This window comes from Rhinatrema bivittatum, chromosome 17 (assembly GCF_901001135.1).
Source record: "Rhinatrema bivittatum chromosome 17, aRhiBiv1.1, whole genome shotgun sequence".
In the NCBI taxonomy this organism is placed as follows: domain Eukaryota; kingdom Metazoa; phylum Chordata; class Amphibia; order Gymnophiona; family Rhinatrematidae; genus Rhinatrema; species Rhinatrema bivittatum.
In genome coordinates, this window is record NC_042631.1 from 17170773 (window position 1) to 17197542 (window position 26770).

General features: G+C 46.8%; 2 protein-coding genes across 11 annotated transcripts in view; one reads left to right on the top strand and one right to left on the bottom strand.

Annotated features, from left to right (window-relative positions):
• PACSIN3 (protein kinase C and casein kinase substrate in neurons 3) overlaps window positions 1-5316 on the bottom strand; it is a 24695-nt gene extending 19379 nt beyond the window's left edge. For 4 of the 5 annotated variants that reach the window (XM_029582331.1, XM_029582328.1, XM_029582330.1 and 1 more), the window contains exon 1: window positions 3933-3984. In XM_029582331.1, coding sequence (XP_029438191.1) covers window positions 3933-3969 — 37 coding nt within the window. In that variant the 5' untranslated portion in view covers window positions 3970-3984. Of the gene's footprint in view, window positions 1-3932; window positions 3985-5162 lie in introns of those variants that run through there. The other variant, XM_029582329.1, reaches the window with a different exon arrangement.
• Window positions 4357-26770, top strand: part of DDB2 (damage specific DNA binding protein 2) — a 26561-nt gene continuing 4147 nt past the window's right edge. For 2 of the 6 annotated variants that reach the window (XM_029582332.1, XM_029582338.1), the window contains exons 1-9: window positions 9020-9134; window positions 12255-12429; window positions 14319-14452; window positions 20205-20396; window positions 21040-21185; window positions 23739-23838; window positions 25139-25316; window positions 25520-25665; window positions 26525-26689. In XM_029582332.1, the coding sequence (XP_029438192.1) occupies window positions 12300-12429; window positions 14319-14452; window positions 20205-20396; window positions 21040-21185; window positions 23739-23838; window positions 25139-25316; window positions 25520-25665; window positions 26525-26689 (1191 nt within the window). In that variant the 5' untranslated portion in view covers window positions 9020-9134; window positions 12255-12299. Of the gene's footprint in view, window positions 4459-9019; window positions 9135-12254; window positions 12430-14096; window positions 14189-14318; window positions 14453-20204; window positions 20397-21039; window positions 21186-23738; window positions 23839-25138; window positions 25317-25519; window positions 25666-26524; window positions 26690-26770 lie in introns of those variants that run through there. The other 4 variants (XM_029582333.1, XM_029582334.1, XM_029582336.1 and 1 more) reach the window with 4 other exon arrangements.

The window sequence follows — 26770 nt, forward strand, 5'->3', positions numbered from 1 at the left end:
CCGTTGTACGCAAATTTATGTCATGCATATTCATTACGGATATCCTGAAAACCTGGCCTATTTGTGGCTCTTGAGGAACTGAGTTGGCCACCCCTGCCATATATGCTTAACTTCCGCCACTGTTTAGCTTCCCACCATCTCTGCTGGAAGTGTGTTTCAGGCATCCACTACCCTCATTTAAAAATAATAATAATTCTTTCATGCTCTTTTCTGATCCCTCCACTCTTTAGATATATTTGCATCATACCCCCTTTTTCTCTGCAGAGTACAGGTAAGTGCAAAATGGGAAGAAGGCAGCAGCTGGGGGGGCCATTGCAGTGACAGAACGAAGGACGAGAGCAGGCCAAGGGCTGGGGGAATGAAGAAAGGAGCCGAGCCCTAAGCTTTCCTGTCACCAGGGCAGAGCTTCAAGTAAGGTTGCATTACACTCACCGGCAGCCTGCGTTTGACTCGGCAGCAGCTAAGCCCGATCAAGCACATGGTTAAAAGTATTTAAAAACTGCTACAAAAAGAAAGCGATGTACTAATCCAACCATCAGTTACTGAAAGGTATTTCAATCGTAGGGAATTAGAAATTCTGGAAACCACAGCTGCAAGAAGTTCATTAAAAAACCACTATATTGGGTCAGACCAAGGGTCCATCAGGGCCAGTATCCTGTTTCTCTCTCATATCCCTTAAGCTAAACAGCCCTAACCTTTTGCCTTTCTTCGTACGGAGCGGTTCCATCCCCTTTATCATTTTGGAGGCCCTTCTCTGTACCTTTTAGGAGTTTTGCTCTGTCTTGTTTGAGATGATGCAGCGACCAGAACTGCACAGTGTATTCCAGGTGCACTCACAGCATGGCGCAATGCAGAGGCAATATGATATTCTGGGTTTTTTTCTCCATTCCTTTACTAATAATTCTTAACAGTCCGTTTTCTTATTGCCACCACACACTGAGCCAAGGATTTCAAACGTGATGATGCCCAGGCCCTTTTCCTGGGTGGTGACTTCCAATATGGAATCTACCATCGTGCAAGTACAGTCTGGATTATTTTTTCCTATACGCACTTTTCCCCATCTACCATTTGGTTATCAAGTCTCCCAGTCTCGCATGGTCCTCCCGCAATTTCTCACAATCCACTTGTGATTTAAATTCACATACTTTTTAAGTCATATGCATGACGTATTCTCCCCATAGCAAAAATAGGAGAAATCATTTCGTACGATTTGGCCCTACCATCCATCTCAAACTAAAACATAGGAAATAGTTGCATTTTGCTGTTTTCAGTGGTATTAATATATTTACACGTCTAAAGTATGTAATCTTCCTTTCAGGAGACAAGGACAGAATCTTGACATCACACATGAAAGAGGCCTAGGGATCTGGGACAGTAAAGTTAAACTTGGCTATAAACCAATCAGAAAAAAAAAAAAAAAAGGAGAAGGTACAAAAATAGATGTGTGGCTACGGAGGGGATTTCTGCTTCTGGAAATAAAGGCCAGTCAGATTACAGGATCAAATTCCACTTGGAGTAAGGAGCAGCAACAAGGACCATGGCTCAGCAGTGTCCTAATATGGAGACGCACTAGAGATTAGAGGAGTATTTAAGAGGAAAACATTAATGATAAAAAAAAAGTGCCCTTCTCTCAACTGAGGGCAGCAAGGCAACAGCAACAGGTCATTTGTACAGTTTCTCCTTCTAGAGGAGCGTAAGGCCAGGACAATCCCAGTCAGCTGGTGGAACGCAAAGACATCCTATGAGTTAAGACGGTCTATTTCTGTCTGCCAAGTGGATGTTCTCTGCCTCTCCTCCACATTCCTTGTTTTATTAAAAGCTCTGCCTTGTTCTGGCCAAGTTATCAGCTTGATCAAGGGTCCAAGAAGGCAATACCACTGAATCCTTTCAAAAAAAAAAAAAAGCACAAACAGAGCTCCCTTTCCTGTCAAGAAAGCCACCGCCTCCTCCATCAAAATGTTTCCTAATGTAGGCTATAGCGCTACAAGTTTTCATTCACAGTAAGTCAGGGATTTCCTGACAAGCTGCACAGAGTGGTTTAAAACAAAATGTTGAAAACGCATCTTTCATCTTTGCTTATATGCCGTGATTATGGCCAGCTTGGACTGATGCTACTCTGGGATACAATAGTTTAGCAGATTCTGTTGTTGTTAGCTTTATATTTTTTGTGTATTTAGTGTGTTTGGGAAGTTTATAAATACTAAATAAATACTAAATAGAAAGCCTATCCTACATAGCACAGTCATCACAATGACAATCCTTAGTTAGAAGTCACACATGGTGGCCCCCCTGTGCACCAAAAGCCTAGTCACTGTTTCACAATATTAAGGACTCTTGCCCAGGGAGGGTAGATGTTGCCTTCACCGCATCCCCAACCCTCATAAACCCAAGGAACTGAAGCAGGGGGAGGGGGGGAGTCGGGAACCAGACAGGTTCCCTGCATGCCAAGTCAGACCGTGAAACTTTTAGTATTGGCTATTCTTTTTAAAAAGAGAGAGTGTAGCCCAGGCTGGTAATTTAATGGCTCTCTCTTACAGGATACCCATTTTTACTGATCGTTTCACTTCTTTTTGAGAAGAAGCAGATAAAGAGGAAAATCTTTACCTCGTGGGACAATAGTAGGATGTTGGCAGGTTACAGATTTTAATGCTTTTCAAAAGGCCTGAAGATGCGTCTGTCACCTGACAAGTCTACAGCAGCACACTCCGCACTCCCACTCCACGCCCCGCTCTCCCGCCCCACGCCCCGCTCTGCCAAACTGCATCCAGAGAGGTTTTTCCATCCCCCTCCCATTCACCTGTTGCTCTTGAAGCCCCAAAACACAGGCAGCTCCCACTGCAACTCCAACCTCAAGTATCACAGAAGGATTAGAAGCTAAACGCTGCTGTCTGGTGTCTGCCGGCACCCCAAACCTCTTCTCTGCTTCATAAGTCGCTCACACACCCGTGGCCAAACTGGCACCCAAGGCAGGAAAGGTTCCTGCCCCATCTTTATGCTTGGGTGGGGGGAGAGCTTCAGGCACGGAGGGGCTTCTGCAGTGGCTGTCAATCCCAGGCTACACCAGTGCTCTCCTCATCCATTGCTCATGTTGCGCTATCTGCTCTGGGTTTTGTTTTGTTTTTTTGGTTTTTTTTGCTGTTGCTACTTTGCTTTACTTTTGCGTCCCTTTCCCCGCCCGCCCCTCCTCTCCGTGCCCCATCAGTTCTTTCTCCTCGCCTCAAGTTGGCGGGAGGCACAGAATTTTAGATGCCTGGGATTTTTCCATCCCTAAACCACGGGTTCTTAGCGCCTGCCCTGGAGGGCTGCCGACAGGTCTGCTTTTCAGGGTAACCAAGCTGTGCAAATTAGTCTTGTTTTTAAGACCATAGGTAAGCAAGCAAATCTGATGACTATTCACAGAGTGGAGATACTGAATACAAAAGCTGTTTGTAGCTCCTGGTTTAAAAAAAAAATCCGACGGAAGGGGGAACAGAGTCCTCTCTGCCCTTGAAATGGGACATGGAGGTGCCCGTTCTCCAGGCAGGTCACCTGCACGTGGGTTCTAGGTCCCCCCAAAGGTGAGTTCTCTCTCATAACCATGATGCAATGCAACCTTTTCTGCAGTTTAAGAGGGGGAAACGGCAAGGTCTGTGAACTCGGCAGCTGCCACTCCACTTTTTGGCACTCTGCAGGCTAACGTTTGCCTACTAAAGTCATGTGATGAAAGTGAGACCAAAGGATTATTCTGTTCAGACAACTGATTCCAGCCCAAAACAGCTAACCCACAAATATTTAAACAGCTAAAGACAAATCTAAAAACAGAAAGTGCCCCCCACTTCACATATAACATCTCCTGCTCGTTTTGCAGGGAATATAGTGAAAGTTCGTCACAAATGTACTACTTTTATGCAAATAAGAAGAAAGTCACCTACAATTTATTTGTTGAACTTTACCTCTACATAATCCTAGCTGGAGCTCCACTAACAGCATTTCTGAGTTGCACAGAGCCTCCTTAATGACTGTAGCACGGGAACACATCAGCAGCACACCGAGTTATGCCACCCTTCCCCGCCTCCCCCCAGGACACTGCACTCACCAGGAGTTAGTTTGTTTATTTAGACATTTTGTACACCGTCGTTCCAGGTACAGATCACGACAGTTTACAAAACTTGACATTCACAGTTAAAACTGCACAAACAAGGAAGGATTGGTTAGTTAGGGAGGTGGTTGCACCCCCTTGGATACAGTGACAGTGCACCCCGAGTTCCACTATGCAAGCTCCCCCGATACAGCAGCAGTGCGCACAGACACAGCCTCCCCCCCAGCAGCGCGCACAGACACAGCCTCCCCCCCCAGCAGCGCGCTCAGTGCTGGCAAGGAAAGTGTCTGGACAGGTTTGGAAGGTTTCGCGGATGCAGGGCGTGGAGGCTACAGCCGTTCCAGTTTTGGCCGGCGATCATTACCCCCCCAAAGGAAATGGTACAAGCTCGGGCTGCAGGGTCGCCTTCCAGCCCCAGGAGCCCCCTCACCCGCGCGCCGTGGGCTCCAGCTGACATTTTAAATCGGATGGGGAGGGGGGGGGGAGGGGAGTCAGGTTTCTCGGCGGGGATATTTCCAGCAGTTTAACCTTTACAAGAGGCTCATTCTTCCTCGGCTCTGGCTCGCATAAAAGCAACCCCCCCCCCCAAGCGAAGAAGTGGGCCACTAATACCCCGCTGGGCTCGCCAGCTGTGCCCAGCTGACTCCCTCCCACCGCCTTGGGCCTGCTGCCCAGCCCCGCACCACTGCCCCCCCGGCTGGGCTTGCAGGATGGGGAAGGCAGCCCGCCGTGCTGGGGGGGGGGAGAGAGAAATTAAACTACTATTAATAGAGAGGGGGGGGCCAGGATGCGGATAGAGCGCGCCCGCCTCCCGCGGGACGGAGGGCAGCGACTTCCTTGCCCGAGATTGCTAACCCCGAATGCACACGGGGCGGCCCGGGGGAAAGTTACACCGCTCCTGCAGGGGGCTCGCCCGTCCGCCCCCGGGACGGGGTTTACTTTCCAAAAGAACCGGCGGAGGCCCCCTCCCCTCCCGGGGAACCGGTTTGGGAAGCGCGCGGTAACCCTGCTCGGGAGGGAAAAGCCCGCGGCGCCGCCGGGGAGAGGGGGAAAGTTGCGCGAGCGGCTACTTTGTAACTTTTACCTGAGCGGCGAATCGGTGTCCGTCCGAGGGGCGCCCCCAGTGCGCGCGGCGCCGTGACAGCCGGGGAAGGGCGCGCGGACGCCTCTCGCGGCGCTTTCTAGGCGGGGGCAGGGTGGCGCCCCTCCCCTCCCTCTCTGCGGGACGCCGAAGTTTCCTCCCCCCCCCCTCCCCCGGCCCTCCCTTGGTTACGGCTCTCGGCGCAGGCGCAGGCGAGCCCCCCTCCCGGGGGAAGCCGTGGCAGGGAGAGCAGTCCGCGCTCTGCTCACGTTTGCCTCTTGCCTGTTCGCGGACCCTTCTCGGCCTGGCTACCTCTTAACCCAATAAGAGGGTCTCCCGTGCTGACACCCCCTGCAATCTGTGCCTGGGGCCCAGCCATGAATCAGTGCTTCTGACATGAAGGCAGAGGCACGGCAGCCATGACACTTTACTGTAACCTTTCTAATGGTCAGATGTGTTTGTCCCCTCTGCTTCTGCTCCCTATTTCTACAGCATTACTAGACCTGCCCGGGCCGGCTCTGGAGTAAATGATGACCCCCTCCGTCTTTGAGGGCATAAGTGCCAGCACCGTGAATGCTTCAGCATCCCTGTGTCTAGGGAGGGCTAATTTGTGTAGACTTTAGCACCCCCAATCGTTTAGAAAAGTTGGCCCCTATAGTTGGGGAGCTGGTAGTTTGCATGCAAACTTTCTCCCCATCCCAAATACGATTTGGGGGAGACAGAATTTCTCTCCCACAGTCTTCTCTCCCTCCTCCCACCCTATCATTCACCCATTCCCGAGTCTGGCGCTTCGTATCAAGACCTCTGGTTCAGGAAAACATAGCCAAAAAAATACCAATGTTAAATGCACAAGTAATTTATATTATTTCAAGCATTACATTGTACTGTATTTTACTTATTTATGGAATGGTTGGTTTTCATCTAGAAAGGATCCATTTTTGTCTCAGTTCATCATGTTCCACCTTTCAAATAGTCACATAGTTCCAGGCTTTCTTCTACTTGTACTATGTACACCTTATAGGCTAATACATTTTACTATTATAATTTGTATAACTTTCTTTAGGGCCCAATGTAGTAAGGCCAGAGTAAAAAATTCTCACTGTATTTCAGTGAACATTTTCTTAACAAGTTCCCTAAAAAAACCAACTCCTGATACAGTAAGCTAATAGTATGCAAATGCATTGGGAGTTTAAAAGTCTGTAAACCTCAACATGTGTGCCCAAAAGTGAATAGCATACATAAATCACATTTAAATGCGCACAAACATGATTGATGGACAGAACTCATGCACCTTAAAAATAAATAAATAAATAGTATCCTAAAGGTTGAACATGAGTTAAGAACATAATATTTCTGCTGTTAAATTGTGTACACAAATCCCACTTAAATCATGTTCTATGCACATAAATCCCAACACCATGAACTCCAGGTCTAACACTAGCTGCAGAAACTTTACTCCACTTCTGACCAGGAGTTAGGTTTCCAGTGTTAGAAAAAAAAAAGATTTAAGCCTATGCAGCTCTCTGTGGGGCCGATGTAATATAGTGTGCTCAGGCTAACGCACAGCTTAACCAGCAATTGACACACGTTTTGGACGCGCTAGGCTAACACCTGATACAATAAGGGGATCCAAAACACGTGTCCAAACTCATGCATAGCTAATAGCGCTCATCACATGTAAATGCCATTGTGGTTGTTATTAATCAGTATATAATAGCTGAATTTTTTCCTAAGTATATTTCCCAAACTTTTTAAGTATATTTTTTAAGTATATTTAAGTATATTTTTTAAGTATATTTTAAGTATACTTTTTAAGTATATTTCCCAAACTTTTTTCCTAAGTATATTTTTCACCGCCTAGGCTTTCCTATATTATGCATTTGATCTTCAATAAAGCTGTAGTAACCATCTTCCCTTCACCCCCTCCTCCAGTCAACCTCCCCATCCCAGTTGGCTTGCTACCCCCAAAAGTCCAGTTCATTCTAGTTTGACACATGGTTTTCCCCTTGCTTAAGTTTTATCCAAGTTTATCTCCTCCTTGTTCATTGTAAGACAATTTTTGTTATTGTCTGTTTATGGTTGTAATGTAAACCGTAGTGATAAGTAACTCTGTTATTTGAACTTCGGTATATAAAAGTTATAAATAAATAAATAGATGAGGCTATTAGCTATTGCCCCTGATGCAAAAAATTGCCGTGTGCCTGACGCACACTTTTTAATATGGAAAATTTAACGCTAGCTCCGGAGCTGGCGTTAATGCTTTCCGTGTGTCAAGGGCTCACTAAAAAAAAACAAACCTGCTTTCTGTAGTTCCTCCTACTTTTAGTATCATCACAGTACTAAGTAGGAGCAGCATGAAAAAAAAAAAGTTGACGATGGCCAGCTTAGGAATACAGGCACTCAATTTACCAGTATTTTCCTAATCCACGCACAGTCACATCTCCTGGGCGCCCCGACGCCAAGGACATGCTAGGGACACACAATCCCTACCGCATCCGGCGCCCAAGAGACGTGGCTGTGCGCACGTTAAAAAAACGGGCGCCCAGTTTGGATGCACGTTTTTTTTGCATGGCTTACTGCTTCGGCCCTGCATTGGGGAGTAATAGTTAAAGCCTAAACATGAGATTTCCACGAAGGCACGCTAAGTCATGTGCACATTTTATTTGAGCAAAACAACTTCCAACTTTAGTAGTAAAGTTCTACACACAAAAGTGTGCATAGAACCACTCGCTGTCCTGCACACAGCCCAGCACATCTTATTACAGAATTATATGTACTGTTAACACACATAATTTAAAGTAGTGTGGAAGCCATGTTAGTCCACTTGAATGCATGTCATAACAAAACCAAATACACAGATAGTTGTTAGATTGTGACTATGTGTGTACTTATTTTGTTATGATGTGAGTACTGTTTATTGGTTTTAGCATTTGTATATAATTATCTTTTTGGTTGTTGATTCTGGGTGCCTGAATATTTGGTTTTTTAGCTTTGTAATCTGCCCCGAGTCTGTTTAGATGGAGGCAGACGTTATATGTGTGTTACTTTACCCACAGATATAGTAGGCATTTTTCAAAGACCCCGTTACCACACAGAACTAGCTTTTGAAAATTGCTCTAGGAGAGCCCGGCCAGTTATTGAATCCCTGTGACACAGAGCATGGAATTTCAGTCAGGGATGGACTTAGACATGCTGAAGTCCTAAACTATGTCAAGTTTAAGGGGGTCTACTCTAATGGCATTATTCAAAAGAAAATGTAAAACTTGAATTTTTTTGTTTGTATTTAGAGAACTCATTATCTGAGGTCCAAAAAGTGTCAGGCACTTCCTTCAGTCAGTCTGTGGGTACTTCAGTTTTTGGGTACTTGCCTGGATTGGCCACCGTTGGAAACAGGATGTTGGGCTTGATGGACCCTTGGTCTGACCCAGTATGGCATGTTCTTATGAAAAGGAGAATTTAATCTCTGACAACACCTCCTTGAGGTTCAAGCATATGAGACAGGGCAAGCAGCTTTGGTATAACTAATAGTTTCAGTGTTTTGTGCACATTAGTCATATTTTCATTAAGCTTGAATTCAGCTATTATATACTGATTAATAACAACCACAATATTTTCAGCAGCAGCCTTTGCATGTGATTTTGCTTGGTCATGAACAATGCACATCCAGTTCATTACACCACTTGAAACTGACGTTTTGTTGCATGCGTGCTTACAAGTCTATTGTATTTTTTTTTAACAACGACATTAAAAAAAAGCCCAGTCCCGCCCCTTGTCTACGCACTCTTTGTTAAACAGCAAATAAGATCACTCCTCAGATTTTACATAACCTGGGCGAAGTGGGCCGAACTAACATTCTCCGCAGCCAATCAGGAGCGTCGCCCAGCAGGAAGGGGGGAGGGGCAAAGTGTAAACTGCGCGCGCGCTGGAGGAGACTGGAGGAGCTGCTCGCAGGCTGACCAGGGGCGAGAGTAAAGGGTAAGGGGTGCGCGCGCGAGAGGCTGCTCCCTCCGGAGATGGGATGGAAGGACTGAGTGAGAGCTGCTAGCCACCTCTGAGGGAGGAGCCGCCCCTAGTTCCCCCAGGGCACAAAAGAGGTTAACCTCATTGGTGCTCAAACTTTGCCACTTCCCCACCCGCTGCCTTCCATCCTCCCCCTATCATGCACACCTCCACATTTTGTTTTCTAAAATGCAAGGAGGGCTGCTAGGGATTTACCGGTTGTATCATCTCGTTTAGTGCGCGTTAAATCCAGTTAACGCACACTAAAAAGAGATCGATGAAAATCTTCGGCTGCACGCTCCGATCCTTGGCTCCTGGCAAGGAGGGCAAAGGTGACAGCAGCCTCTTGAATTTTGGCATAGAGGCACGATTTGGTAGCTGGTGATGGTTCAGGAAGGTTGCGCAGGCTCCTCTGGGACCAGGTGAGCGGGCAAAGAGTGGCGGCAGCTCCTTGGGTCCTGGCAGAGAAGGAAAATTGTGGCGGCTTCTCTAGTGCAGAGGGAAGTGGAGGCGGCAGCTTTTAGGGTTTACACTAAATGCAATCCACTGATTTACCTTAATGCCAGAATTGTTCCGGTATGACATTACTAAAACCCAAGTGAAAGGGGAACCAGGGTTTGAGTCCTGCTGCTGCTCTGGGCAAGTCACTTCACTCTTCATTGCCTCAGGTATAACCTTAGGGCTCCATTTACTAAGCATTTTCTGCATAGACACAAAATAGGAGAAAGCCATTGATAAATAGGCCCCTTAGTATATAAGCTTTCTGGAGGCTGGGACATGCCTACTTTCCCAGTCTCAAGGTGACTATAACTCACCTTGCGCTATCAATGAAAAGGTGTCAGCTAAATATTTATTTATAAATAAATAAAAAGTACAGAAAACTTCTACAGCAATTGGTTTTCTCTCACCATTGCTTAGAGGTTTGCAGAGAAGCAGGCATGGAGCTGGAACAGCACAAACAGGAGTAGTGCACTAGGCTTTCTGATTGACAATGCACCTGGTACCCAGTCAAAAGGGGTCCAACCCTCACTATCTAGCACACTTAATAAATATAAGGCCCAAAAGCAGGATATGATGACTTTCTGTGACGGAAAAGGCTGTTTTCTCCTGGGCATGAATGAGAGATACTGCAACCCCCTGCGTGCTGTGTGAGAAAAATGAGAAACCACTGTCATGGCGAAGGAGGAGGGATTGTACTACTTGAGATATATTTGGAGGGGGTGAGTGTTAATACTTTGTGGCCAGTGGGGAGGAAAAGCTTTCTGTAGGGTGAGCATATTCTGATGGGATGGGCTCCGCCTTAACCAGAGTGGAACCAGGCTGCTGGCACTATCCCTTAAAAAGGAGATGCAGCAGCTTTTAAACTAGCTTTTGCCCTATCAGCAGCTTTTAAACTAGCTTTTCCCCTTTCAGCTAGTTTAAAAGCTGCTGCATCTCCTTTTTAAGGGTTAGTGCCAGCAGCCTGCTTCCACTCTGGTTAAGGCGGAGCCCATCCCATCAGAATTCTGTAAACTATCCTTAAAATCAGGTACAGTACCTGGAAGGTGGCTAACATAATGGCAGTTTTTAAAAAGAGTTCCAGGGATAATCCAGGAAACTACAGACCAGTGAGTCTGACATCAGTGCCGGGAAAAATGGTTGAAACTATTATAAAGAACAGAATTACAGAACATATAAATAGATATAGTTTAATGAGATATAGCCAAGGGAAGCCTTGGTCTCTAATCTACTACATATTTTTTGAGGCATGAATAAATGTGGATAAAAGTGAACCAGCTGATATAGTGTATCTGGATTTTTAGAAAGCGGTTTTATTTTCTCATGAGAGACTCTTGAGGAAATAAAAAAAAAAAAAAAAGACATGGGATAGGAAGCAATTTCTATTGTGGACTGAGAACTGATTAAAAGATAGAAAACAGAGAACAGGTCTAAATAGTCTATTTTCTGGATGGAGAAAGGTGAATAGAGGAGTGCTCCAGGGATCTGTACTGGGACCACTGCTTTTTAACATATTTATAAATGTCCTAGAGATGGGAACAACGAATGAGGTGATCAAGTTTGCTGATGATAAAAAAAAAAAAAAATCACAAGAGAATTGTGAGAAATTGCAAGAGGATCTTGTAAGACTGGGAGACTGAGCATCCAAATGGTGGGTGACATTTAATGTGGATAAGTGCAAAGAGATGCAGGTAGGGAAGAGCAACCCAAATTGTAGCTCCATGATGCAAGGTTTCATGTTTGAAAAGGATCTGGACGTCATTGTTGATAATATGTTGAAATCGTCTGCTTAGTGTGCTGTGGCTGCCAAGAAAGCAAATACAATGCTAGGAATTATTAGGAAAGGAATGGAAAGTACAACAGAGAATATCAGAATGCCTCTGTATCACTCCGTGGTGCAACCGCACCTCAAGTATGTGCAATTCTGGCACTGCATCTAAAAATAAAGTACAGGGGAATTAGAAAAGGCACAGAGAAGGGCGACCAAAATGATAAAGGGGATGGAATGATTCCCCTTATGAGGAAAGGCTAGAGAGGGTAGGGCTTTGCAGCTTGGAGAGGAGATGGCTGCGGGGAGATATGATTGAGGTTTCTAAAATAAGTGGAGTGGAACAGGTAAATGTGAATCTGTTGTTTACTCTTTTCACAAAGTAGAAAGACTAGGGGACATGCAATGAAGTTATTATTTCCCCCAGTTAAGACAAATAGGAGAAAATATTTTCTTGCTCAGCGCATAATTAATGGAATTCGTTGCTGGAGGATGTGGTAAAAGCTGTGCATGTAGCTGGATTTATAAAAGGTTTGTTAACTCCTTGGAAGAAAAGTCCATAAACCTTTATTAAAATGGATTTGGGGATATCCACTGCTTATCCCTGGGATTGATTATTTGGGATCCTGCCAGGTACTTGTGACCTGGATTGGCCACTGTTGGAAACAGGATGCTGGGCTTGATGGACCATTGGTCTGGGCCAGTAGGGCAACGTCTTATGCTCTTATGTAGATAGAGGAAGATGCTAGAAACCCCTGGGCAGAGAAGAGCTCTTTCCATGTTCAGCCTTCATTGACCGTTGCATGTTATAAGTGCTCTTTTCTCTTTAGGAAAGCTGATCACAGTGGGCCCCTAAGAAACAAGTGAGAGAGAAGATGCTACGGGAGCCTGAGAGGCAGGAGAAAATGACTCGGAAGAGGAAACAGGGCCCTGGAGGGATCACATCCGAACCTGGTACCAAAAAGCTCTGCCTGAGGAAATCTGCCCGGACTGCCGAAAGCAAGGGTAAAGTTCCTAGAGATACCTTCTTCTGCCTTGACGACATTTCATTCCCATGTTTTAGGACTGACTTTTTAAAGCATAAAGCAGTGTGGTGGTTGTGTAGGTTCGCTTCAGGGCATAAAAATAAAGGTTAACAAAAAAACCAAACAAACAAAAGGGTGATTTCTTTTTTCTTTTTTTATTGGTGTAACCTAATCCATTTCTTGATGAGCTTTAGGTCAGAATAGAGCGCGCAGAAGATGACATTACCGGGGAATATAAGCGAATCCATAAAAGGCAGCCTGAAGCCCCTATCTGCCAAGGCTGCTGTTTCTTGTCAGCTGCGAATCCTGCCTCAAACTGGAATGAGTCTCCAGCTGCAGCCCTCGGGTCCTTCATTGCTGTGGTCGGTCGTCACATGCAGCTTCCAGCTTCGCATAATCCAAAGCCACCATGCAGTTTAGTCATCACTGCGATGGCTCACCACAGCTGTTAGCTCTCTTAGTCAGGGACTCGCCACTCTTCCTACCCTGTTTATTTCTTTCTATAACTACTTTGTGCACCTGTTTTAGCCTCTTCCTAAATTTAAATGTGATAGCTGCGGCACGAGGTACGATAATATTCAGTAAATATTCAGCAGTCCTCAGTAGAATACAAGGGGGAATTCTTTTTTTTATAAGAGGGGCAGCTCGGTGTCGAGTTGAGCTGAGTGCATTTTCTTTGTAATCTTGGATACGCATTACTTGGTGTTTTGTAGATTTGTCTTTGAATGTGTATTGTTTTATGAATTTGATTGTAATCTGCTTAGCACGGCTGGTCCACTATAAGCGGAAAATTAATATTTCTAGATAAATAAAGAGTTATGATATGAATGTGGTGTGGTTAGTGCAGTTAGTATAGCTGTGTTTAAAAAAGGATTGGATAAGTTCTTGGAGGAGAAGTCCATTTCCTGCTATTAATTAAGTTGACTTAGAGAATAGCCACTGCCATTAGCAACGGTAACATGGAATAGACTTAGTTTTTGGGTACTTGCCAGGTTCTTATGGCCTGGATTGGCCACTGTTGGAAACAGGATGCTGGGCTTGATGGACCCTTGGTCTGACCCAGTATGGCAGGTTCCTATGTTCTTATGAAGTTAGTAGGAGAGAGGTTCAGAGGAAACAGTGTTTTTATTGAGAGGGTAGTGGATGCTTGGGAAAACCATACCTGCAAGAGAGAACAGAATTCAAGCAAGCCTGAGACAGAGGGTGGGAAATTAACGTCAATCCTGTAGCGTCTGCAGTGGCAGTTGGGTGGGCCGAGGGCCTTTATTACTTCTAGCTCATACAGCATGGCATCAAAATCCCCGTCTTGTTCTTACATTATTTTCACCCATTGTTGTCCACATCAGGAGTGAAACTGTTACATTAATACAACATATGATTGTTTGCTTCCTAGCACTTCTCTGCTACAAGCCTACTTCTTTTTCTCTCTGCTTCTTTTTCTATCTTTGTCCCAGCCCCTGCCGGTACCTCTGTTCCCTCTTCTGTCCTATGCACACGAGGCTTCTTTTACCTGTCCTCCGTGCCCTCCATGCTTTGCCTCTCTCCACCTCTCCACCCGTGCTTCTCTCACTAGGCTGCCATGTGTTTCTCTCTTTTTTTCCGCCCGAGCTTCCCCTGCTGCCTCTAATCGTTTCTCTGCTATTTTAGCTCACCTCCATTGCAGGTGGGGAGATAGGACCTTTGGACTCTGCCTGTCGCTGGAAGCCCGGTAGCATCTCAGTGGGCTACTATAGTGGCAGGTAACGTGGCCAGCTGAAACAAGTAGTGGTAGCCCCAGGCTAAAAATTGATAGCCCTTGTCCACCACTAAATTTAATCCTTGGCTTGAATGAGCTGCTGTCGTCCTTACTTGTTTTTTTTTTCTCGCCAGCAGGTCACGGTATGCGTAGCTCCTTGGTAAGGAATACGGACAAGGTGTTCCAGCCTGCAGAGAGACCGTCCAGCCTTGTGCATTACATCTACCAGAGCATGCTGGGTGGGACTCTCCATTCCAGGCTCAGACAGGTGAAAGCATCAGTTACATCCGCTCACTGCTATCACTATGGCTAGTGAAGTGTAACAAGCCAGGCTGAGGAGGAGAGCTCCGGTGACTCTGCCTTGGAGAGGCTCGTGTGCTTCTTCCCTAGTGAGAGTGCGGGAGAGCCCCTGTGATTTTTATCCAGGGTCAGGAGGGTCTATGTGTTTCCTATGGGGGTAATGACTACAAATGGGTTAGTTGCTCGGCTTTGCGATTTAGTTTTGCACATAACCACGAACGGAGTGAACCTCACTCATGAACTAGTGCAGCGATTCTTAACCGGCGTGTCGCCACGCACCGGCAGATGTGTCGCGTGCTGCACGCAGTCGACGAGGCCAAAGACCTGAAGACCGGCACTGCCGAGGACCCGAAGATCAGAGCCTGGCTGCTGCCGCCCGAGACCAGGCCGGTGGGGCGAGAGAGGGTAATTATTGGGTATTATGTGATGTTTCTGCTGTTTTGAAATATTTTATTGGTGTTTGGAGAATTTAAAAAAATGTTTAATTGTTAGATGTTGTTCTGTTCATCAGCTGTTTTGAAACATTTATTCATGTTTCAAAATATTGGAGGTATGTCGGTGTTTAGGGCCTGGTTTAATGTTTGTAGTGTTGCTTTTGTATAGGTAGGGTTGTTCCATTTGATTGCATGCCATAATGTAGCTGTAACTTTGTGCGGATTAGTTTGTGTGCATTACTGCAGGTCCTGGGAGTCTGTTAGGTGCTGTATCTCGGTTTCCATTTTTCCAGGTTTGCACCTCATACAGAGTGGCTTTTTTGGGTTTCCATTCCAGTTTCTGTCTCCATATTTGTAATGTGTGGTCTTTCAGTACTTGGTGAAGGTCGATCTTGTGTGTATGACCGAGCTGAGATATTTAGCTAGCATGCAGGCTAGTAAAATTCCCTCCCCTCATTTGTTGTGCTTTCTCAATAGGACATGCATTGGTGGTGAACTGCTCTCTTTTTATAAGTAGGGCTATTGAGCCTGGTAGTAGAGGGAGTTTGTGGTGTTGTTATTGAGATAACATCAGAATATATCTTTTGTATGGTGAGCTATACGGGGAATGTTTGTCCTGCTTTATACCCATTACAGAGGGTCGGGCATGGGGGTGGGGTGAGCCTTGTGACCGCCATGTGTTCAGTGTGTCACGCATGTAGGAACTGTCTATCAGGTGTGTCCCAAGGATGTGCTCTCAGTCTCTGAAATTTACTGCTAATGTTCTTAATGCTTGCATCCTGCCAAAGACGTCCGTCTCCCGGAGTTTTCACAGGATGTAATGTGCACGGGCAGCATATCAAGATGCACCTGTAAATTCTTATTAATCAGGCCGATCGGAGCCCTTTCTGTGTCTTCCTGCAACATTTTCCTCGCTCTTTGCATCATGTGAGGATCTTTATCTTTTCCACACGTCGTACATAATGGCGGCTTGGCACCCACAGCTCTATCAGCAATGCCATTCTCCTGTTTTTCTCTTTTTTTTTCGTGTGGGAGGAAGGGCCAAGAAACAAACTGTAGGCCATACCTTTTTAATTGGGCTAACTTAATCCATCTGTGGCAAGCTTTCAGGAGTTAGGTCAGTGACAGAACAGCGCAGCAGCACAGAGTCATCTAGGAAAGGGATGGGGGGGGGGGGGCAGTGCCAGAGAGGAAAGATTTCCGTCAAGGGCCTGTGTCTGATAGTGACTGAGAGAGGCAGTCTCCTCCCTCATCTCAAGTGTTTTCCATTCTTGTGCACTTCTAACGTCCCTCATTGTGAGGTCTGCCTTTGAGGAGAATTCACCTGCGCAGCTGCGGTTCTGTTTTTTTTTTCTTTGTAATGTGTTTTATGTCTGGGAAGTTTGATTCTTGTCCTTGGTGCTTCACCAGCCTCGCATCACGTTTTGTTTTTTTTTTGTATTGAATCGTGCACACAGTATTCTTAGAGGGAGCTTGAATGGGAGCTCCTTATCCCGAATGGCTTTCCTGTGTGGGTGGCTGTGTAGGGACCTGGGATATGCGCCAGCTCAGCTTGCGTCCTGCATGGTTCTGTGCCATTATTTTTCTGTTTGGAGCTGCCTGGTCATTGTGGTTTCAGGCTAGAACTGGAGGAGCAGGGAATATTTACTTTCACTCATTCATCCTCCCGTAGTAGTGGGTGTAGCTCCTTGAGGTTTCCTAGTTCCGAATTGTATGTTAGCTCAGCGGTACCCGCTCCCTGGTTTTCTGTTCCTTGTATTGTAGTTGGTTTTTCCTGGGGGTTTAGTGTGAAGATGCCGTTTTCTTGGAGATGATTTTGGGGTGATGGTGCTTTTGTTTGAAGGAGTCAGGGGTAGAGCTTTTGAGGTGGTGTTCCTACCCTTTGGGGGTGGTGTCGTGTAGCCTGGCTATGTAAAATGGACTTTTTGGTGTGTGAAGGTAGCTGCATCTCTCTGTTGGTTTTCTGTATACAGATGTTGAGTGCGAGTGTAGTGTCTAAACGGTTAACTCTTTCTATGGAGTTGTCCATCTTGAGTCTGATTGTGGGATGGAATTGCATTGAAGGGCATGTAAATCTTCTCCAGTCCAAACCATGAAGACGTCCTCGCTGTACTGGTAATATCTGAAAGGCTTGATGTGGTAGCCACTCGGGAAAGTCTCTCTTCCAATTCTGACATAGAAAAAGGTTGGCGTATTGTGGTGCCACTCTTCAGCCCGTGGCACTTCCTGTAATCTGTAAGTAGATGTCGTCATTGAAACTGAAGTGGTTATGAGTCGGGATGAATTTGAGTTCCTGCTGTGCATTGGTGGTCCTGGAGAGGAGACTGCACCATGCAGCTGTGCCATGTGCACCAAGGTGTCCTGTGATGTTTTAAGGTATAAATCTGAGGTGGATGGTGTGGAAGCTGTTTGAGTTTTTAAATAGGGGGTTTGTGGATCTCCGCCAGATATTTGCTCTCTCAGTACCGGATTTAATTGATCCGGCAGGGTTCCTAGGTTTGTGGATTTTAGGTCGCACATAGAAGGTACCAACAGAGGGGGTGGATTGGCATGCGACAGGTTTTCCAGCTGAGACTGTAGCTGCTTTGGAGATGTGGTGGTTTTGTTTTGTATATTCCTGTCTGGGATCCTTAGTAATATGTATCTTGTAATATGTATTCATTGAGAGTTACCTGTACCCCTCTTCTGAATATTTCTCTGTGCGTATAACCACAGCCGAGCCTCCTGGGTCTGCTGGTTTGCTGATGCTTCAGTTCTGTAGATCTTTAATTGCAGCCCTGTCTAACGAGGACAGAGTGCATAAGATTTTCTTCTGTTTATTGGAGAGCCTGTGTTTAAAGCTTTCTATGAAGTAGTCCAGTTGTATTCTCACTTTTGATTCTGTTGTCGGAAGCTTTTTGGTGAAAATGAACTATTTTAGACACGGCATGCTGAAGAATTCCTCCAGGCAGAGTGGAGACTAATTTCACCCAGTTCTGGCGGAAGAGCAGAAGGTTAACCCTTTGGACAGTGCTGAGACCTCATGCTGGGATAGTTGGTGGCTGGAGAGGTTTATTATTCCCATTTCATTTACCCTTCTGTGAAGGTTTGGGTGCTTGTGGTGTCCTTGCAGGGAACTGTGTCTCCTGATTCTGGCATGGGATAAACAGTTCTCTCTTACAGTGGGGAGGTTGGTCTCCAGCTGGCCCTGGATGAGGGCACTCAGCCTTCATTGTTTCTCTCTGATGGCTCTGTTTTTCTTAGGCTGGGATTCTGGTGAGATCGTTTTCCAGCTGCTCTCTGGTGCTTTTGTCCCTGTATGCTCTGATTACTTCTCTGTGAGTGTTAATGGATTTCTTCTCCTCCTCCTGCACTTGGTGCGTCAGATCAGATCTCAGTTTCTGACTAATGCATTTGCAGGGCTTTTCTGCAGACAGCAGTGCGGCTGCCGTGCACTTGAATGCACTGAAATGAAGGTTAACGGATAAGAACAAAAACAAAATGAATATATAAAATGATACTGTTTTATTGGGCTAACTTAATGCATTTCTTGACTAGCATTCGAGACCTAAAGCTCTCTCTTCTTCAGGTCAGAATTCAGATGAGCGAAAGATGACATTCGCAGGAAATATAAAGTAGGTGGTTGAAATAAGTGAATCATTGGAAAGCCTTTTATAGTTCACTTAGGGCAGCCTCATTATTTTATATTTCCTGGTAAATGTCATCTTTTGCTCACCTGTATTCTGACCTAAAGAAGAGAGAGTAATAGCTCTCGAATGCTAGTCAAGAGATGTAATGTTATTCCAATAAAAAAGGTATCGTCTGACTATATCATTTTATATTTGTTTTTTTGTTTAATCTGTATTTCCCTTCCTCTGCATAGCCAGAGTTGTATGTTGTTGCTAGAGGATTGGTCAGGGCCACAGCTTCCACTGGGCAAACCAGGCAGATGTCTAGAGCATCAGAATTTTGGGGGCGGCAAAATCCTGCCAGCGTGAAGGCTCAGAGAGGTGCAAAAGAAGGGCGCGTCATGCTGGAGCCACTGCTGCCGGCAGGAGGGAGAGCTGTGCTTGAGCTGTTGCCAGTAGGTAAGTTGGGGGCGGTTGCATGGCTGAAGGTTTGCCTTAGGGCAACGTATACTCTTGCACCGGCCCTGAGATTGCTGATGCCAACTCCTTTGCGACGATGTCGCTCTTCTTGCGTGGTGAGAGAAAACAGAGGTGGCTGTTTATCTCGCTTTCCTTCTCCCTAGGTTTACACGTTTGTTTCCTCATTCTCCGTTACCTCAAGCTCTGGTTTTCTTGCATTGAGCTTTTTAATTGGTTGGAATAGGAATGTCCCAGGTAATCACAGCTACTTCATTCTCTACAACAGAGGTAGGCAACTCCGGTCCTGGAGAGCCCCAAACAGATCTGGTTTTCAGGATATCCCCAGTGAATGCCATAGGTATGAGGGATGTTTACGTGTAGTCCCTCCATTGTACGCAGCTATAACTCTGGCGTGTTCATTGCCAAACCTGTCTGAGGCACTCCAGGACTGGGGTTGCCTGCCCCTGCACCCCAGTGCTCTCCTGGTGCAGCCGTGTTGCCCGGTTTTCAGTGGATAAGTACTACTACCCTGCTATGCCTTTTTCCTGTAGAGGCCTTCTGACCTCAGCATGTCTCACCCGGTGATGAGATGCATAGCCATTTCCTGTTCTGTTTTACCCATATTAGGAGATGAATCCTAATACCCAACGAGGTCTGCCAGGAAAAGGAGCCCTGGTGGTACTTACCCCAGGGGATGTAAGGAATTGTCGCTGCTTTATTTTTTTCCCATAAGTAAGCCCTCTTTAATAGCAGCCTTATTGCTCATGCGCTGAGGAGGTGAGCTCACACTGCAGTTGAAGGTTTACGCGAGTTTTGCTGTTTTCTGTATTAAAATATTTGGTTCACGGCTCTGTGCCGATAGACTAGGGGGCACTCCATGAAGTTAGCATGTGGCACATTTAAAACTAATTGGAGAAAGTTCTTTTTACTCGACGCACAATTAAACTCTGGAATTTGTTGCCAGAGGATGTGGTTAGTGCAGTTAGTATTGGATAAGTACTTGGAGGAGAAGTCCATTAACAGCTATTAATTAAGTTGACTTAGAAAATAGCCACTGCTATTACTAGCAACAGTAACATGGAATAGACTTAGTGTTTGGGTAATTGCCAGGTTCTTGTGGCCTGGATTGGCCACTGTTGGAAACAGGATGCTGGGCTTGATGGAGCCTTGGTCTGACCCAGTATGGCAAGTTCTTATGTTCTTATGTTCTTCCTCACAGGGTCTCCAGCAATCCTTTGTGCGATCTCTCGCCTCCTACGGACTCTGCCGCACCGCTAGCCCGTTTGATAGGCGGGTCACGTGTCTGGCGTGGCATCCTACGCACCCGAGCACTGTGGCGGTGGGATCCAAAGGAGGTGACATCATCCTCTGGGACCACGAGGTGCTCAACAAGACCTGCTTCATTCCAGGGGTAGGTCACTGCCCCGATCATCTTATCGGTGCCCCATTTCCGCAGCGTTCTGCTATTTTATGAGAGGGTCTCTTGCACTTCAGCGTCTCTTGCTAGGAGGAACCGGGGGTGAAAAAAATATTGGATTCGCTCATGGCCAGTGCTCCTTTGCTATTCCTAAGGATCTTCGGTCTCAGTTTTTTAATTTTATTTTGCCTGGGAATTTCAATGTTGTTAACCAAAAAAAAAAGTCAGTGGAAAAAGGACTTTGGTATAACACACAGGAGAATAATCAGGGGTTAGCCACTTAACTTATCCGCTTCTCCCTTGATCGCCCCGACTAATCCAGCTAAATTCTAGAATTTACCCAGATAAGCGCTGAATGTACCTGGCTAAGCCTTCCAGATGGGTAACTTTTCAGTTATCTGTCTAAAATGGCTTTTGAATATGGACCTCTTGGTGTCTGTACCCCGTTTCTTCATGTGCAGAACTCGTTCCTGCAGGCCTTGTGTTCTGTGAATCTCTTTGGCCCTTTTAATAGTGAGCTTTTCTTGCAAATATAGCGTTTTTGTTTCCTTGATATGCATGTTCCCAGTGAGTATTTAGCTCTGTTGACAGGCCGGTAGGACAGTGTATGTTTGTGTTTTTTTCCCCTGTATTGTAGATGGGAGCTGGAGGATCCATCACAGGCATGAAGTTTAACCCTTTTAACGCTAACCAGCTGTACACATCGTCTGTGAGTGGCACCACCACCCTGCAGGATTTTACAGGGAGCAGTATACATGTGTTTACCAGCACTGATGACTGGGAGTAAGAGCACTTTCTCTCTCCTTCCATCCACTCCGTGTGCACGCATGGGTGCGACAAAGGGAGAGAGCACACAGGGAATATTACGTTTTCTAACAACCCCCATGTGTGTGTGTGTGTGTGTGTGTGTGAGGCACTTGGTTTATAGAGCGTCACGCTGCAACGTGTGACACTGGAAATCTAGACCCGCTGCATCCCTCCCACATATATTGAGGGGGTGGAAGGGCAGATCCTGTGTGTCCTCTTCCTTAGTGGGGCAGGAAACTTAGACTGCCTGAGACCTGCTCTCTCCAACACAGGCAGATGTAGTGGCTCTGAGTTTCGGCTTCATTGCGTGTGAGCATGAGAGACAAGCGGAGGTGCAGTAGGGTCTAAATAAAAGTGTGTGTGTGTGTGTGTGTTATACAGATGAGGGTGCAAAAGCATTGGTGGCAGTGGATGGCGCATTTCCCTTCTCCTCCCCAGAAGAAAAGCAGTGGATGGCACAGTCTACCTTCCCTCGCTCACCAGTACCTATTGTTTTAACGTAGTATTATTCGTGTGCATGTGCGAGAGACTTGCCGGGGGCGCATGGGGGGGTCTGAGCTTGCACCGTGCCTGTGTTTTGAGAGAGCTTGGTTCTTGAGAGACCAGGGGTTTATCTGGTCTTCTTTCCAGCAGGAATTAATGGGGCCTGGGTGCAGGGAGCCTTATCAGTCATGTTGTCAATGAAAAATGTGAGTATCTTGGCCTTTGAGCTGTGCTTCATCTGGAATGGGAAGGCTCTTTCTTGCTGGCGAGTGAGATGCGGGATCGAACTGAGCCCTGCCTGAACTGCATTTTTCAGGGATGTGAGCTTTGGCGCTTCAGACATCCGTTCTTTGCTCCGTTAGTTCTTTGGGAGGGTGTTTCAGTGCTGGATCGAGTTTTGGTTTTTTTTTCTTTCGTTTCAGAACGAATGCATTTTCTATGTAGGGGGGGACTAAGGCGCGCTGCACATGGGGAGGGCTGGAGGGAGATGGGAGGCATCGCACAATACTGGAGACAGGAAAAGCGGTGCCCTGAGAGGCAGGCCGTTAAAGGGAGGTGGTGCACAGGAGGGCAGGTGATGGGGAGGGGGGGAAGCAGTGCACAGGGCATTGGTTTGAATGAGGCACTGCACGGTGGCACGTGATGGGGGTGCAGAGGATAGCGCACAAAGGGAGGGAGTTGTGGGGAGACGGTGCATGGTAGGGGGAGCCGGAATTGGAGTGAAGTGCAGCACGGTGGGGGTACAGGGGGAGGGGCTTGGGAGGAGGTGGTATGTTGGCAGGGAAGAATTGGATAAAGGTAGTTTACAGAAGATGGTAGGGGTTAGATGAAGACAGAGTATGGGGAAAGATTTCTGGAGGTATTGGAGAGAGGCCATGCATAGGAAGGAGACAAGTGATGTAGTTGGAGACGCACTATATAGATATAGATATAGACCACTATATATACAGTAATGAAATCCTGCTGCAGTCTGAGAACTGAGCAATTCAGTGCATGGTTCTCTTGGGCCCCCCTCTGCCCATTGATCCATGCCCCCTTTCCCCCAGATGTGTTTCAGAAAGGGGCGGGAGATTTTCTCGGAGGGATGCAGTTCAGCCCATGCCGTCCTGCAGAGCTTTTCACCGTGTGCGGTGATGGCTCCCTGAGTCTCCAGCAGCAGCAGCCGGGCCTGCAGCCAAGGATCACCGCAGGGTTTGGTGAGGGCGTACGGACGTGCACTAGGGCTTGGGGAAGGGGGAGGCTCATTTATAGGCGGATAGAAGGGGCAGAGTGGGAAGAGGAGCTAATTAGACTAAGTTTAAGTGAGGTTGGCGTGTGTGATGGTCGATCGGGATGGAGTTAATGTAATATGGGCTTGGTTTGTTGATTTCCTGCTTACCTGGATGATGATCTGGCTGGTTAGGTTTACGTGTTTCTGTTACACTATTTGTTGTTGTACTGTAGTTTGGGCTTGTATTTTATGTTTTGATACATTACTTTCAGTTTGGGTCTTTAGGGAGGAATTGAATAAATAAAGAGGAGGCGGAATGAGCTAGTATGGAGTTCATATTGGTGGAAGAAGGGCAGAGCCCCCAGACCCTGTATCCTTCCACCCCCCCCCCCCCCCCTGTATTATTCAGTAAGTGTGTGTGTGTGTGTGTAAATGCGTGTGCTTGTATATAAATATAATAACATATAAAATGTTGTCTCTTCCTCTCTGTAGCGCTCCAGTTTCGATCCTCCCTCTCCAGACAGCATTGCCCACGTGGTCATAGGACTTCGTGCCAGCCCACGGGCAAAAGGGATGCCCCCCCTCTGAGGCGCAAAAGTTTCTGCCACTTGTTGGCCATCCTCTCTCCCTCTTCCTCCCGACACCTGAGCGTATCGTCTCGGACTTTTTTTTTTGGTGGGAAGGGTGGGTTTTATAACTTAACGGTCTCCGCACCATGCCCTCTCCCAACCGTCCCAATGCATGGAGGGCGGAGCCCTGCAGCCTCCGCCCCCAACTTTTGCAGCGGCCAATCGGTCAAGTTTTGTAGTTGCGCAATGCATTTTTTTTCTTTTCAGCTTCTGGTACTGCAGCGTTGATGTGTCTGCGGCTAGACGCGCCCTGGTGACGGGAGACAATGTGGGCAACGTGGCGCTGCTTAGTACAGAGGGCAAAGAGGTGGGTATGTGCTGGCTCACTGATGACGACGCTTCACCGGCGGCACTTTCTCACGCCTTCTTTCTTCCGCCTTTCCTCTGTCTTCTCCAGCGTCTGCCCTTGCCTTTCCTCTGTCCTCCTTTCTGCTGGAGGGGAGGGCCATTGACCTTTAAGCTCCAGATACAACATTTCAGTCTGCGAGCATTGGTGCATCTGGAGCAAATGCACCTGCCAGAGAAGCCTGTCCAGATGCTACCTGTGTCTCAGAGGGAGTCCCTTCCTCACAAGTGCTTAGGACTCTGAGCAGAGGCAGTTACTAGCCCACTGGGGACCCTAAGCGGGGTTGGACAGAGAGGAAGGAACAAGACATCCACTGAGAAAATAATAATTTATTTCAGATCACTTCCATACCACAATTTCATAAAATATCAATGCAGTTTACAGTCTTAAAAGCACAAACATAAAAATTATAACATAAGAATCACAGAACAAACAGCTTGAAGTACCATACCAAGTTTCAGCTGTGCGCTGGAACTAAAAAAATCCATCATACACTCCTGCCTAAGAGGTTGTGCTGCCAAAATGTCTCTGAAACAGCCATGTTTTCAAGTTTCTTAAATGTAGAGGAGGTAGATTGAACTCTGAACATCTCTGGCATGCTGTCCCATAACACGGCCCGCCCACTGAAAGGCTGTGGTCTCGGATTTCCCCCAGATGTGCTGCTCTAACCCATGGCATTTCAAGCAGCCCTTAATTTTGTGATCAAAAGGAACGTGAAGGTGTATGCAACTCTTAACCACGGAGTCGTGACCAGATGGATTAGTTTGGTTTGTGGATAAGCACGAGGCTCTTGTATTCCGTTCTCAGCGACACAGGTAACCGGTGTAAGTCAGCCAAACACCGGGACAGTATGATCACACTTTCTACCTCCAACCAAAAGGCGAGCTGCTGGGTTTTTGTAATAACTGCAGCTGACGAAAAGCCGAGTCGGGAAGTCCCAGTAAAAGGGAACTGTAGTAATCAAAACACGGCAACAAAATCTAAAATCCTTAATGAATTATGGATCAGTGCATTTTTGTTTTAATTATGTATGTCGCCGAGAGCTCTTACTGAAAAGTGGCAGCTAATCTATGTGAGTAAATAAATGAGCCCAAGCCCTCCCCTCTGGTGCCTGGCGGCACCTATGCAATTGCTTAATCGGGCTCTGGATCTGAGGATAAACCTTATACCGAGAGATCTCCCTTCTCGCCTAGCGTTCCAGGGAGGCAGCTCTTAGGCTCTCAGATGTAGGAAGTGCAGTAATTGTTACCGATGCTTGCAGATTTGGAACCTGAAGCTCCACAAGAAGAAAGTGACACACGTGGAATTTAATTCCCACTGTGACTGGTTGCTTGCTACTGCTTCCGTGGACCAAACCGTTAAACTATGGGACCTGAGGAGCATTAAAGATAAATCCAGTTTTCTCCACCTACTTCCCCATGAAAAGGGAATCAATGCAGGTGAGGAGCGGGGAGGTGGGGACTCGCTGTCAGAGAGGATCAGTGGATTCCCCATCATGTGGTATGGGGGTTTTTTTTCTGCGCTGGGCCAACTCTGTCCTGAGGAGTGGGGAAAGCAGGGGGCTCTCTCTCTCTCTGTGCCCTCGAGCTGCTCGGTCATCTCTCTCCCCTCATTTCTTTTGTGCACATTTACTATTTTTCAGCGTACTTTTGTCCCCTGGATGGTGCTAAGCTGCTCACCACCGATCAGCACAGTGAAATCAGGATATACTCCTCCTCTGATTGGTCCAAACCTCAGCATGTGATTGCACACCCACACCGGCAGTTCCAGCACTTGACAGCCATCAAGGTGGGGGAGAGTGGCAGAGCCGCTCTCTGCAGTGATGCTGTGCAGCCACTGCCCTGGGCTACTACGTTCCCTGAGGAGGCTTGCAAAATGGGGGGTCCCAACTGGAAATGCTTGCGAAGCCTAGAAGGGTGCAGTGTGTGTATGGGTGGGAAGCTATATTTCGGGATTGTACTAAGACCAGCCAAGGAGCCATCGAGGTTGAGGCGGGACTGTCCAGTACTTAAATTGTAGAATCCTAGTCCTTCCGAAATACACTTCATTTATTTCCAAATAGTATCGCATGACATCTGTTGTTTTGGGGATCCTTGTCATTAAACATGCTTAGCATTAGTTTAAAATGTGGGGTTGCAGTGGGACACTGCATTCTGCAGGGATGGGAGGTGGTGATGGAGTTCTCTGTATGGGTGCATTTGGGCTTTGGGGGGTAGGTTTGATCCTGTCCTGAGATTTACCCCACTGCCTACGTGAATGTGCCATTCTGGTATCCCTTTTGATTTCCCTATGAGCAGGCAGTGGGATAAAACCAGAACTGTCCTAAAAATCCAGAGCCATTTGGCAACCTTAATTTTGGGAGGTGTGTGTGTGTGTGTGGTTATAGTACGGTTTTCTGATGTGTGTGTGGTTATAGTACGGTTTTCTGATTGTGTGTGTGTGTGGTTATAGTATGGTTTTCTGATGTGTGTGTGTGTGTGTGTGACTAGTGGGACCATCCTTTTTACATGCAGCGTTGTGCTCTTTTCTGTGAACACAGCACCTTCAGGTGCCAGGTCTGCTCTCGGCCCTGTTAATTGGATGTGCTGAGTGTGCAACTCTTTATAAATGGGCCACCAGGCTACCTTTATTTTATTTTTCTTGCCAGGCATCATGGCACCCTCGTTATGATTTGATTGTGGTGGGCCGCTACCCCGATCCTCACTTTCCTGGCTACAGTGCCAGTGAACTACGAACCGTTGACGTGTTTGATGGGAACACTGGCAAGATGGTGTGCCAGCTGCACGACGGCAACGCCAGGGGCATCATCTCGGTAGGAAGCCGGCGCTTTCTGAAGAGCGTGTGTGTGTGTGTGCGTATGTGGGGAATGGCGCCTGTGCTTGCTGGATCTGAT